The sequence below is a fragment of the Callospermophilus lateralis genome, chromosome 2, assembly GCF_048772815.1.
Source record: "Callospermophilus lateralis isolate mCalLat2 chromosome 2, mCalLat2.hap1, whole genome shotgun sequence".
Classification (NCBI taxonomy): Eukaryota; Metazoa; Chordata; class Mammalia; order Rodentia; family Sciuridae; genus Callospermophilus; species Callospermophilus lateralis.
Window position 1 is genome coordinate 10,901,487 of NC_135306.1, and position 12,640 is coordinate 10,914,126.

Consider the following 12,640-nt stretch of genomic DNA (forward strand, 5'->3'; position numbering starts at 1 on the left):
GAGGAGCAGGGGTAGATATTTGGTCACACTGGGGACTTGCAGTTTAGGCAGTCACATCTTGTAAGTATTCTTCTCTCACTACAGCTCTGCATTCCAGTCCTCTCTGTTTGACTGCAGTGTGAGGAATTCCTGTATGATGCCAGAGGAACCTCTGACCCAGACACTGGCACTCCAAGAGAGCTTCCCATAGCTGAGATCTGCAAGAGCACTAACCAAAGTGGCTCAAAAAGAGTATTCCAGGCGCTGATGGATATCTCACATTGTGTGCCAGGGGTGTGAATTAGGTGGTTGGTGTTTCTCTGTGAGAGACTGCTTTCCTCGGGTTTCTTGGCCAGGAAATAAGAGAGCTGAGATTCAGCACAGGGTTATTGGACTGAAGTCTCTTCTTTCCAGCATCTGCCATGCTGTCATGCTTTGGAAAATTTGGGGTTTAGGGTTTTTAACATGAAAACTTCAAATACTGAACACCACAGTGCCTTAACCAGGGAATGCTGTGATAGCTTGTGGATATTGGCAAAATCTGCACATGGAGTTTTCAGAGCTCCTTAGAAATTCACAAAAGCAATGGAAAGACCCTATTCCATGTCACTTTTCTTTGTCTTAAACTCATCAATCCAGATATGAATAGGAGCAACTCTGCCATGAGTCCTGCCCAGGAGGTGCTGCCTTATTGTATCCTCTGATATAATGTGCCAGAGTATTTACATGGTAAAAATCTTACTATACCTTTCTTTCCTTCCCTTTTCTTTCCCCCCTTTCCTTTCCTTTCTTTCCTCCTTCCTTCCTTCTTACTTTCTTTCTCCTCCTTCCCCTCCTCCTCCTCCTCCTCCTTTTTTTTAAACTGGAAATTGTGCCCATGGGGGGCTTTGATACTGAGCTACATTCGAAACCATTTTTTGAATTTATTTATTTATTTATTTGTTTATTTACTTACTTACTTACTTACTTATTAGTTATAGGTGGGAACAATATTTTTATTTTATTTTTATGTGGTGCTGAAAATCAAACCCAGTGCCTCACGCATGCTAGGCAAGTGCTCTACGTCTGAGCCACAACCCCAGCCCCATTCTGTAAGATTTTCTTTTGGGATAGCAAATAGACACTAGTTCTGATAAAGTTGAGATCCACTCTACTGAGGATTAAGATGAGGGCAGAAAAAAAATCACTTTCTACCAGGTTCTAAGTGCTCATCCTAAGGATGTTCTTCGTCTTTCACTGTCGCTTTGGTTCCTTGTTGATTACAGAATAATAGGGGAAGCCCATAGGTTTGGCTCTTGTGTCTGGCCCTGCTTGCCCTCTGGCCTCAGCTTTTACCCTTTCTCCAGCCCTTGCTTATGAGATGTTTTTGTACCTGTCGTGTGCTTTATGCCTGCCCCTTTCAGCCTTCTTTCCATTCACTGGTGAGTGGTGATTGCCTGGTTTAGGACCTGGCTGAAGCCTAGTCTTCTCTGTGAGAGTGGTAGTGATTCTCACAGTTACCACTAACTATTATTCTCTCTTGATATGCCCTGCCCTTCCTAATAGACATGTCTTTAAAAGTTTCATCCGTTTTTGTTTCATTCTCATTATTGTGTGTACTCCCATTAATGTACTTAAGGTATCTTTGATGGGAAAAGACCCTCTCCTCTGTTTTGGTTTTGATAATAACAAACTTATAGAAAAGTTGTGAATACAACACAAAGGATGTTTTTTCCTACCCATTTGAGACATGTTGCTAAAATAATAACCAGTAAGCTCAAACAGTATTATTTTTTAAAAAGGAATATTATTTTTTTCTTTTACATAACTATATGATAATACTGAAAATTAGAAAATTGATACTCATTTTGATACAACACAACCATATAATCTTTACTTGTGTAAGTTTTTAAAAAGATATTAAAGTTCTCATTAGTGTTGCATTTGTCATGTCTGTTCAGTGTCCTTCAGTGTGTGTGGGGGTCAGTTCCTTACTACATTTTGTAGACTTTTATGAAATGACTGCTATTATTATTATTTTTTTCAATATTTCTTTGGTTGTAGATGGATATAATGCCTTTATTTTTATTTATTTATTTTAATATGGTGCTGAGGATCTAACCCAGTGCCTCACACATGCTAGGCAAATGCTCTCCCACTGAGCCACAACCCCAGCCCCTAGGCTATTATTTTGTAGAAAGCCCCTTAGCTTACATGATGCTCCTTCTGGACGAGGTTCTGATTCTTTGGCAGGGATGTGGTAGAAGCTGTGCTGTATTCTACCATTTTTTTCTATCCTGTGGTACACCATTTCTTTGTTCTGTTACTTGACTTAAGATAGTGTCAAGCTTCTTCTTTCTTTGTCCCTTTGTAATAAACAAATATATGGTGAAGAAGTATTTTGAGATTATATAAGTAACCCCATCCCTCTCATACAGTTGTTCACTTATTTATATCTGTATTACTCTTGGTTTCCTATTTTAGAATAGTCTTTATCATTATTTGTTTTAATGCTTAAATTGTCACAGATTTCGTCAGTGGGGACTCCTCCTCACTGGTGTTTGTGTACTTTTGATATGTCCTAATCAGTGCTGAGCCTAGCACAAGGCATTTCTTACCTCTCACCTTGGAAGCCAGTGTTTCTTCAAGGAACCCTTGTTCCTTTTAGTAGAGAATGGTATTTAGAGACCGGAATCTGAGCACCAGGTGTGCTCATTATAATTGGAGTATCTCTGTTTCTAGGATTTCTCAATGGCTAAACCTAGACAATATATATTTATATATAAACTATATGGACACATGTATTGTATTTCTTTTATTGCCACCTGTGTCTAGCTACCTATCTGTTCACTGAACACCAGGATTTTGCACAGTTGCATCTAATTCTGGTTTGACACACATGTTCATTCTTGTTTTGTTCTGGCCATGTTTGTAAGTCTTCTTAGTTTTTATTATTTCTTTACAAGTTGGTCAGTCATGATCTGTTCTCTTATGTATAACCAGTCTCCCTCTGCTGCAGACCCCTTCCCACATAGTTGCCCTCCTCACCCTCTTTGGACTAACACCTTAGGCAGGGCTGCTGCCACCCCTTCTTACCATCTTTCTTACCATGAACATCTTTCTCAACTATTTGGCCACCCTTGGTGGATGCCATCTTTATGTTAGGCTCTGCTGACACACACTGGTCTGTCTTATGGATGCTCTGTTCCTCTTCTTGGGTTCTAATATCATTGCTCGTCAGCCCCTCCACTGCACATATATGCTTTCTTTATCCCAACACAAATACTGACCTTGCTCTTCCTAAGCTTATTAAATTTAGGCCACCCCACATGGATATCTTCTTTATCCTGCTTGGGCTCTGACTTTCTGTTGACCAAGAAGCCCTCCTTACCCTGCTTGGACTTCAACACACTATGCCAAATCACCCCTCAGTGGGGTGCGCCCTCCCCCCTCAACTCTAATCCTGTATCAGGTTGCCTTTGTGGGAGGTTAGTCTCCTTTTTCACTTGAGCGCTGAGATCCCCTACTGCAGATTACCATTCTCACAGTTGGCCTCTTCCTCAACCTCACCAGCCTCTGCCAGTCTTCCTCCACATGCCACCATACCTCTGTCTTGCTCAGGCTCATGAAATGGCTTTGAAATGGACTGCCAGGAAGAGAAGTGGGAGACATTTAAAATCTGTGAATGGATTTCTCTACTTATGACAGTAGACCCCACAAATTATATTCCTACAAAAAGGTCAGTCATCCATGTATACTCCCCCAGTGGGAATGATTATCCTGAACAACACCCATCCTTCAGAGTGAGATTAGAAGAGCTGTCTATCCTCAGTTGAAAGTTCAGCTCCTGAGTAGCTCACCAGGCTGACATAAATGAAGCATGGAGGCTTTTCGTTCAATCTGTCCCCAAACCCAGGCCAGCTGTTTTGGGTCTACACCAGTGTGGCCACTGTATTTTGAGGGCCACTTCAGGGTGATTCTTACCATTAGTCCTTGTTATAGGAGTGCTGTTTCTAGAACCTGCTGCTGCACAACTGCTAAGGATGCAGTGCCCTTCAGAGACCATGTGGGAAGAAGTCCTGTGGCACTACCCGAGCTCTTCTAAGTTTAGGACTTTGTATAGCCTCGTATAGAACAAAATCTTTGCGTTTGACTGTCAGGCCTGGGATAATAAGTTACCTAGCCATGGTTGTGAGGAAAGTTTGGATCTAGGCTGGTGCCTGGGAAGCAGCTGGTCTCCTGAGAGCTTTTGCTCTCTATTTATGGGGTCATGATAATGTTACACTACAGTGTTCTAAGCACCCCCAGAAGCCTGAACTAACAAAGCACTTGGGAAGAGTTCCCAGTTTCTCTTGCCCAGACGTTTATGCTCTGCTGTCCCTTTTCCCAAGGAGCACTGCAGCCCTCTTGAGGCTTACTGTTTGTCACGTTGGCCTTAGCCTTGAATTGAGCCCCCCATACAATGGTTCACTACAGTCAGGATGTCAAAGGTTGTATGAAGATAGCAAGCACAGCAAGACCAGAGAGGGTTGGGCCCTTTGGGTGGCTAGGGAAGTGCAGGGTAATGGAGTGTTTGTTTCCTGTCTCTGGACCAGGAAGTATTGTTTACTCACTGATGACAGATGCACACAGAATGGAGGGGGTGGTCTCCATGTCCTCACCTGCAGCCTCCAGGCAGCTGGGGCTAGGGTGCCAGTGCTAATGAAGCAGGACCGGAAACCCACTGGACAAGGCTCAGCTGTGAACCCTGGCCTCACAGTCGGGAACGCAGAGGCCCTTTGAAGAAGAAGACAGCTGGGTTTTGGTTTCAGACCTTACCACTGCCATCACTAGATATTCATCTGTCAGCACACAGGGGACAACATGTGGGGAACAGTTGTGTCCAGTCAGGCCAAAGGGAGAAAGAAATGGATGATTTCCAAACTGCAAAACTGCCTGGGGCCAGTGGTTCTGCCTTGCATAGCCAAAAATAATTGATTTGGTGAGGTGAAGGCTGAGTGTGAGAGGCTGGACTGTCTGCATGGGCCAGGCGGTCCTTGCCATGTTGCCTTTAGCTCACAGCAGGTGAGGACACTGAGGCTGGAGGTTCTATGCCTAAGTTGTACAGGACAACCTTGCTTGTCCCCCAGTGCTCCAGTACAGACTGCAGTCCTGAACTGGGGGTGAATCCAGCCTGCCCACTGCACTTTATCCAGCATTACTGAAATGAGCTCAGCTTTGCTTTCATTTACTTGAGGCCAGTATTTCCTCCTCTTGCTCTTTTTCCTCTCTCCTGACTTCCAATTGCTGGATTTGACTGGTGGTATTTTTCTTTCAGGACAAAAAAATATTTGTAATCCTTGGTTGAATTTGTTTACTAAGAGTTCTCTAATCTGTGCAGTTTACTTCTGAGGGGATTTCTTGTTCTACTCTAATGGCTTTTAACTCACAGAGGTTTATTTATCAGAAGAGGAAGGGAGCCAGTTATCTCCTGCTTAATCCCTCTTGAATGTTTACATTTCTCAGCCAGAGCATGGTGGAAAGTTACAGCGTCCATTTGCTCTGTAATAGTCCATATGTGACTGCCAGAGCTGATGGAAACATATTAACGTAAGTGATAATACTGTCATAGAAGTGAAAAGTTAAGTTGCTTATCAGTATATTTTGATAAGCTACTTAAATTTTACAGTAGCATGTGCTGGCTTCAGACAAACGTCACTGATAGGGGATTGTACACTTTATCTGTCCTCTCTATTGCTTCTCACTTCATTTATTACACTCAACAGTGCAGCTGGTAATCTGTACAGGGCACTGATCCCCTCTCCCAGGCAGGATGTCACATCTGTGCTGTGCCTCAGGTCCAGCTTTATCAGTAACGGATGCTCTTAGCTCAACAGGCTGGACATGTGCAGGCTGCAAGTACTTGGAATGAAACTTCTCCTGTGCCTGTTCCACGTAACTCTGGAAATGTTCCTTACCGATAGCAGACCCCTTCAAAGTAGTGGTAGAACTTCTTGGGACTGGGGTAACTTTTCCATAGCACAAGGGGACTTTGCCCTTAATCTTCATCTACTTGTATTTGTTCAGTAAATTCTGAGCGCCAACTATGCACCATGCTTTATTCTTGGCACAGAAAGTGGAGAAAGATGCCCTTCTTCCTTCTAACTCTGTGAGTAAGCCCTAGTCTGTTGAGAAGGCGTGTGCACCATTGAGTGCTACATCATGTTAGGACCAGGGCAGCACAGGAAAGAGGGAATTGGCATAAGATGCAGGCACTCAAGTGGAAGGTTTTCAGGAAGATGAGCAGAAATCAACTAGACTAAACCACAAAGTTCAGAGGGAGATGAGGACTGAGGTGTGCTCACTCAGGTAGGCCTGAGGCTACCTGGATATTCTTGGAGTGAAGCTGCCCTAAGAGTCATAGGCACAGGGCCAAGTAGAGGGAAGAAAGACAGGGAGGCAGTCCAGGGAAATCCTGATAAGGAAAAGCCTCCCCAGCCATCCTAAAAAATGGACATCATTGCAAGAATTTAATCCAATGTGTGATTTTGCATTTCTGAAAGACCATTCTAAGAGCCAAAATGAGGTCTGAACTTCAAGGCCAGGCCATCTTGTGAGTTTAGGGAAGTGATGGTCAGGACATGGGGGAAGGCAGTGGGGACAGAGAATTAGACATTAAATCTACTGTCAATATAGAGTAAGTTCATTAGAAGTTGGTCTAGTGTACCAACACAAGTAGTTTGGGGCATGCAAGGTCTGTGGGACACCTTGCAGCCATCATCAGTGAGTGTGCTGTATGTGGTTGTGTGTGTTCAATCATGAGAAATTGCATGGACACTTTCCTGGGGACGTTGGGTCGGGTGGGAGAGGCCTAGGGCAACACAGAGATGGAGTCTGATTGCAGAGTCTGCTTTGAATTTCTTCTCTATGAACCTGGTTTAGCTCTGAGTCATGGGAATAATTCATAATGGTCATTTAATCCTCTGCCTTACAGAAATAATTAGCATTTCACCTGCCTGTGTTTTTAGGACAGTCTATGACAGAAAGACTCTTAGGGATATAGAGAAAATCTGAAATGTATCAGTCTCGAATTAGGTCTCGGTTCAGATTTTTGACCTGCATACTAATACTTCCTGTGTTTCCTCTTCTTCCCCAGCTATCTGCCCTGGTTCGAGGTATTTTATAAACTACTTAACATCTTGGCAGATTACACGACAAAAAGACAGGTATTTGCCTTTTTTTTTTAATTAATTATTTTTTAACAAATAAATTCTAAATCATGATTATGAAAGTAATAAATGTCTTGTATTTCACCAGAACCTTTACTAAAAAAATCAATGCATGCCCACTAGAGAAACTTTGGGAAATTCAGAAAATAGTAGGAAGGAAAAGAAAATCACTTCTCACCTAATCTTCCCTTATTCTTTTCCCAAAAATAAATATTGCTATCTTGTTGGGTTGGCTTTTTTCTTTAGTTTTTTTCTTTGAGTTAAAGAAATAATTAATAGATTTTAGCATTCACAGAGTTAATATTCACAATTTCTAATATTCCTAAGCAGCTCTGAAAGTTCATGACATGTATTAAATTATAATTTTGCTGAGGTGCAAATTTGAATTGCTCATGTCATGCTGCAAATCTGGGGTTTGCAGGTGATGCGCTTTAGTGGCAGGTGACCTACCCAGCTGCCCACGCTCCCATTTTGATAAAGCTTTGTGGTGTTTTTTATGCTAATTTTTTAAGGATTTGAAAATTACTTTAAAAATTCAAGTGTACCTTACTATACTTTTGGAAGAAATGGTATGCTGAAGTAGCTCCATGGATGTCAAAGGTCACCTGGAGCTGTGTTTAGACTTGTAGCCCTTGGTTGCAGAAACTATTGAACTAGGCTCCCTTCTCCCATGCTATTAAAAATACTATAAATATTTTTGGTGACTACATGACATTGTATCATGTACTTTGCAGCTTAATGGTACGGTATCTCTGGGTTCAACACCCAGTTCTGGAAAGAAAAGAAAGAACGCATGTATCTTAAGACTCAGGAAGGGCTGGGTAGATAGTACTTAAGCTAGTACTTGGTTACTGAAAGAGTTTTCTCTTATTGAGAATTTTAATTATTTGGAATTTTTTACTATTATAATAAATACAGCCATTAGCATCTTTGAGCATAAAGCATTTTCTTCATTTTGGATTGTTTCCTTAAGAAGTAACCCCAGACACACGTGTAAGCTCAGTGTATATAATGTTTTTGAAAGAATTTGACAATTGCTTTCCCAAAGAATTGTACTGTTTTTCATAAAGGATACTTCACCAGCAAGGTACAAGAGCCCCTGGGTCACAGTGCTCTCATCGGTGTTATTTGATGAACTCCTTGTTTATTTGATAGCTAAGAGTCTTATTGTTTAAAGGCACTTCTTTGATTGTTAGTAAGTTGAATATTTGTCCATATGACTAACTTTTTATGTTTTTATTTTTGTTGGACTAAATTTTTTAATTAATTAAAGTGATCCTATTCTTAAATGTTAAAGAAAAATGTTTTTGTCTATAGAATACTAGTTCTGAGAAATATTCCATAAAAAACAACTTCTATGGTTTAGCATGATCAGGTTTGAGGAGTGAAAGCCATATTTTCCTTCCTTAAGATTTAAATAATGCAGGCCCTAAGAGGTCCTGCAGAAGAAAAAAAGTTTGTTAAGCTGGGGTTGTGACTCAGTGGTACAGCACTTGCCTAGCAAGCATGAGGGACTGGGTTCGATCCCCAGCACCACCTTAAAAAAAAAAAAAAAAAAAAAACTAAACAAAATAAAGATATTGTGTCCCTCTACAACTAAAAGTATTTAAAAAAGAAAAAGAAAGAGAAAAAAGTTTGTTAAGCAGTGCTTCTCATCTTATTTAATCCCAAACCCTTTTTGTTGTATGGCAAAAAAGCATTCAGAGAGATCACTGTGTTTTCCTGGAACACACCTTGGGAAATGCTGTTGCCTTCAGGAAAGGTGGAAATTGTGTGTATGCTAGGTAAATCTTTTGAGTTAGATTTATTCACTAGCAAATGCATTCTAGAGGTCATAGAAAATGGAAGGAAAATCTAGTACAAATGGTTCTCTCAATCGCTACACATACTCTGAAAGAAGCCTAAATGTCAGGGACTGTCATAAAATAAGTGACTTATTCTTTGATGAAGATTATTAGGAGATTGTGTTGAGTCTAATCATCAATTCAGTTATAGTTATCTTTAGTCAAACATTTAGGTTTTTTACTCAAGGTTGAAAGATGTCTAACAAAATTGTATAGCACAGAGACTCTTAGCAGTTTTTGAGCTGCATATTAACTCACATACTTTCTTTTGTATTCTCCAGTTTTTTAATAAACAACAATAGAAATTAGTATTCCTAAACACATCTTGTTCAGGACATGGCAGTGCATACCTATAATCCCAGGTCATCCTCTACAACCTAATGAGATCTTCTCTCCAAAAAAATTTAATTAAAAGGAATGGGGATGCAGCTCAGTGGTACAGTACCCCTGGGTTCAACACCCAGTTCTAGAAAGAAAGGAAAGAACGCACATATCTTATGACTCAGGAAGGACTGAGTAGATAGTACTTAAGCATGGGGGAGACCAGATATCACCCTGTAAAATTGATGCATCTCTCCTCGGCTATTGCTCCAACAAGGACTCTACCTCTTAGAGTGTTGAAGGCTAAGATCATACAACTGTCTAGTTTGTAAGGTATTGGCCAGTATAGGTAAGAATTTTTATTTAAAAAACCAAACCAAGTCAAAATAGAATGCCTCTCCCCTTAAAACAAACAAAACAAAACCCTTCTCCTATCCAACAGTCATTGGAAAGGCTGGGCATGGTAGGCTTCTATTTGGTGTGTGTGTGTGTGTGTGTGTGAGTGAGTGAGAGAGAGAGAGAGAGAGAGAGAGAGAGAGAGAGAGAGAATGAAGAGAGAGAATGAACAAGAATGAGACCATGACCTTTCAGCCTGGGAAGTCAGAGCCTAAGGTGGGGGATCAGGGTGTTTTTTTGGTTCCTAGCTCCAACATGGTTATCAGATCCTGAATGGAACACTGAGGGCATCCATGTGGAAGGGAGGGGATGGCAGGGTAAAGAGAGCATCTGAACTGCGGATTAGTGTGCTGGGGAGATGAGGATAGTAGGAAAGTGGGGATAGTGGCATATGGGGGTATTGGAACTTAGGTGAGATCTGGGAGGATCTACATGGAACGGGAGGCAGCAACAGTGGCTCAGCAGTGTTCAGCAGGAAGGGAGGCTCCAATTTGTGAGGGGTGAAGAGTAGAGACTCAGTCCTGGAGATTAGAGGGCAAGGTAAGCCTCTGGGTTGGGAAGGAGAAAGGGACAGTGATAGAAGTGTGGTTCCATACAAATAACTAAATATGCTCAGAAGATAGAGGCAAGATGTTTCCATGCTGCAGGCAGGATAATTTGTGGAATATAGTCATAAATATATTTTTTAAAAAAAAGGAAATTTGAATGATTCCTATGTTGGACTGGACTTAGAGCCATTGGTGTGAACCCAAGGCTTTTGATAATGTGAAGATAGATCCAGAAATAAATAGAGATGTTTGAGGGCTATTGTGGGTCTGTGTGTAATAGCTCCCCAGCTTTATCCACTGAAAGGGCCTGGTGCCAGCAACCCCAAGCAGCAGTGAGCATTCCTGGTGTTCAGATCCTAGTTCCTAAATACCATTCCCTACTAAAAGAGACCAGGACTCCTTGAAGAAATATCTGATTCCAGGTCTGGGGCAGGGAAAGTATAGGATAAGCCTAAAATATCTTTATTGCCCTAAAGTAAGGAAGTACTCAAAACATGATGGGGAAATGTCAGACACAAAAGTGAGCTTGAAGAGCCACCAGGTTTCCACTGGTCAGATCTGGGAGTGTCAAAACAAATATTGATAGCAAAAGATTGTAGCTCGCTGAATAAACTGGAAACCATGTGCCCAGATAATATAAATAAGTAAATGTATAAATTGAAGTTTCAAGGAATGGAATCTTTACATAAAGCATCATTCCACAAAATATTTATTAAATACATAAGGAAAAGTGTCACCTCACAGTAGAGACATCAAATTAATTCGTTAAATGATCAAAACAAACATCACTGGTAAAGGGACAAATTGAAATTTTAATCATAAGAAAATATCAGGCAATTGAGAATCATTCTACAATGGGTGGGGCTCACTGTCAAGGTCATACAAATCTAGGAAGGACTGAAGGCTGCCCCAGAGGGAAGACTTGAGCCTCATAACTACCAAAGGCATCAGAGGATTCTGCTCTGGATTTGTGTCTGTGAGGGTATTAGTGGCACCCTTGGCAAAACTTGACAGGCCCTGAGAACTGGAGGCTCGTGCTGCATGCAGGATAATTTCTTGAGTATGATGATTAACTATAGTTATGTGGGAGAATATTCTTGTTGGGATCTATTGATGATGTGTCAATGTCAGCAACTTGTCCTCAGTTCAGGAACTAGAAGGTTTTTAATACTGTTTCTACAACGGTTCTATAAATTTAAGACTGTTGTAGAGCAAAACATGTATACACATAAATTCCTGTCCCTCCTCTGAGAGAAACTTGTTTGATTATCAGAGTTCAGGTTAAAACAAGCTTATAGTTTCGACTCACCCTCTTTTTCCTTAGGTTCAGTGCCCAAAACAGAGACCGCTCTGGGCATGAACACACCAAATCTGATTTGCTGCCAGCTATGCAACTTACTGATTTGAAACAAATCACCTTTCAGAACCTCAGTCTTCACATCTGTAAAGTGGGGTGGTTGGGCAGATCAAGTGCATAACAAATGGATACCAATGTAAACTTTCTGCTGTTATGTTAGCACAAAGAATTCCATGGATTGAGAAGAGAAATGACTTTTGGATCATTCTGAGAGCAGTGTTTCTTTGAGCATTTTAAAGGCAAATCTGTTTTAAATTGGATAATTTGTACTGCTTTGTATGTCATTCTGTTGCTCAGTTTCACTAATTAAAATGCACAGCCACCATTCTCTATTGCCTGCTGGGGTACTTAGTTCATTTCTAACTTTCCATAATCAGAGGCTGCCATGTGTACCCAGTGAACACTCAATAAAATTAATTGAGGGTAATGATGAAGACAGGATCCACAGTGTCATCGTTATTTCTCCCAGCCACCCCCGCTGTGGAAGCTCAGATTGTTTGCATTTAAAAGTTGTTGCTATGGAATTGAGGGGAAAGATTTGCTGAGAGCTTATGGTATATGATCCATAAAAGGCGGTCATGGTAGGTGTCTCACTGAGTAGAAAATGTCAAACTCGATGTAGGAGGATCTATTTGGCTCCTATGTTTGAGCCATACGCAGTGTCTTTAGCCCAACCCTGCTTGAATATCAAACCTATTCCTGTTCTGGGGCCAGCATCTCCCAGCTCATGTGTGCCCAGATATTCTGTAGGTGTCTTACTAAGAACTCAGCTTTGCTTTTGTTACTTAGGCCTTTTATTTCTTCCAGGAAAGTCAGTGGAATGAACTTCTTGAAACTCTTCACAGACTTCCCATCCCTGACCCCGGAGTGTCTGTTCATCTCAGTGTGGTAAGTGGAGCAGAATAGCAGGTATCCCTGAGAAGGCATTTCGTTATGAACAGTCAGAGGGACTTGGGCCAAGAAGATCGTCTTTTCTCATCTGTGCCTCCCCGACTCCTACTCTGAGAA

At 41.3% G+C, this 12,640-nt stretch overlaps 1 protein-coding gene across 5 annotated transcripts in view; it reads left to right on the plus strand.

Annotated features, from left to right (window-relative positions):
• Dennd1a (DENN domain containing 1A) overlaps nucleotides 1-12,640 on the plus strand; it is a 530,651-nt gene that overhangs the window by 244,425 nt on the left and 273,586 nt on the right. For all 5 annotated transcript variants that reach the window (XM_076845503.2, XM_076845505.2, XM_076845504.2 and 2 more), the window contains exons 6-7: nucleotides 7,094-7,163; nucleotides 12,440-12,520. In XM_076845503.2, the coding sequence (XP_076701618.2) occupies nucleotides 7,094-7,163; nucleotides 12,440-12,520 (151 nt within the window). The remainder of the gene's footprint in view (nucleotides 1-7,093; nucleotides 7,164-12,439; nucleotides 12,521-12,640) is intronic.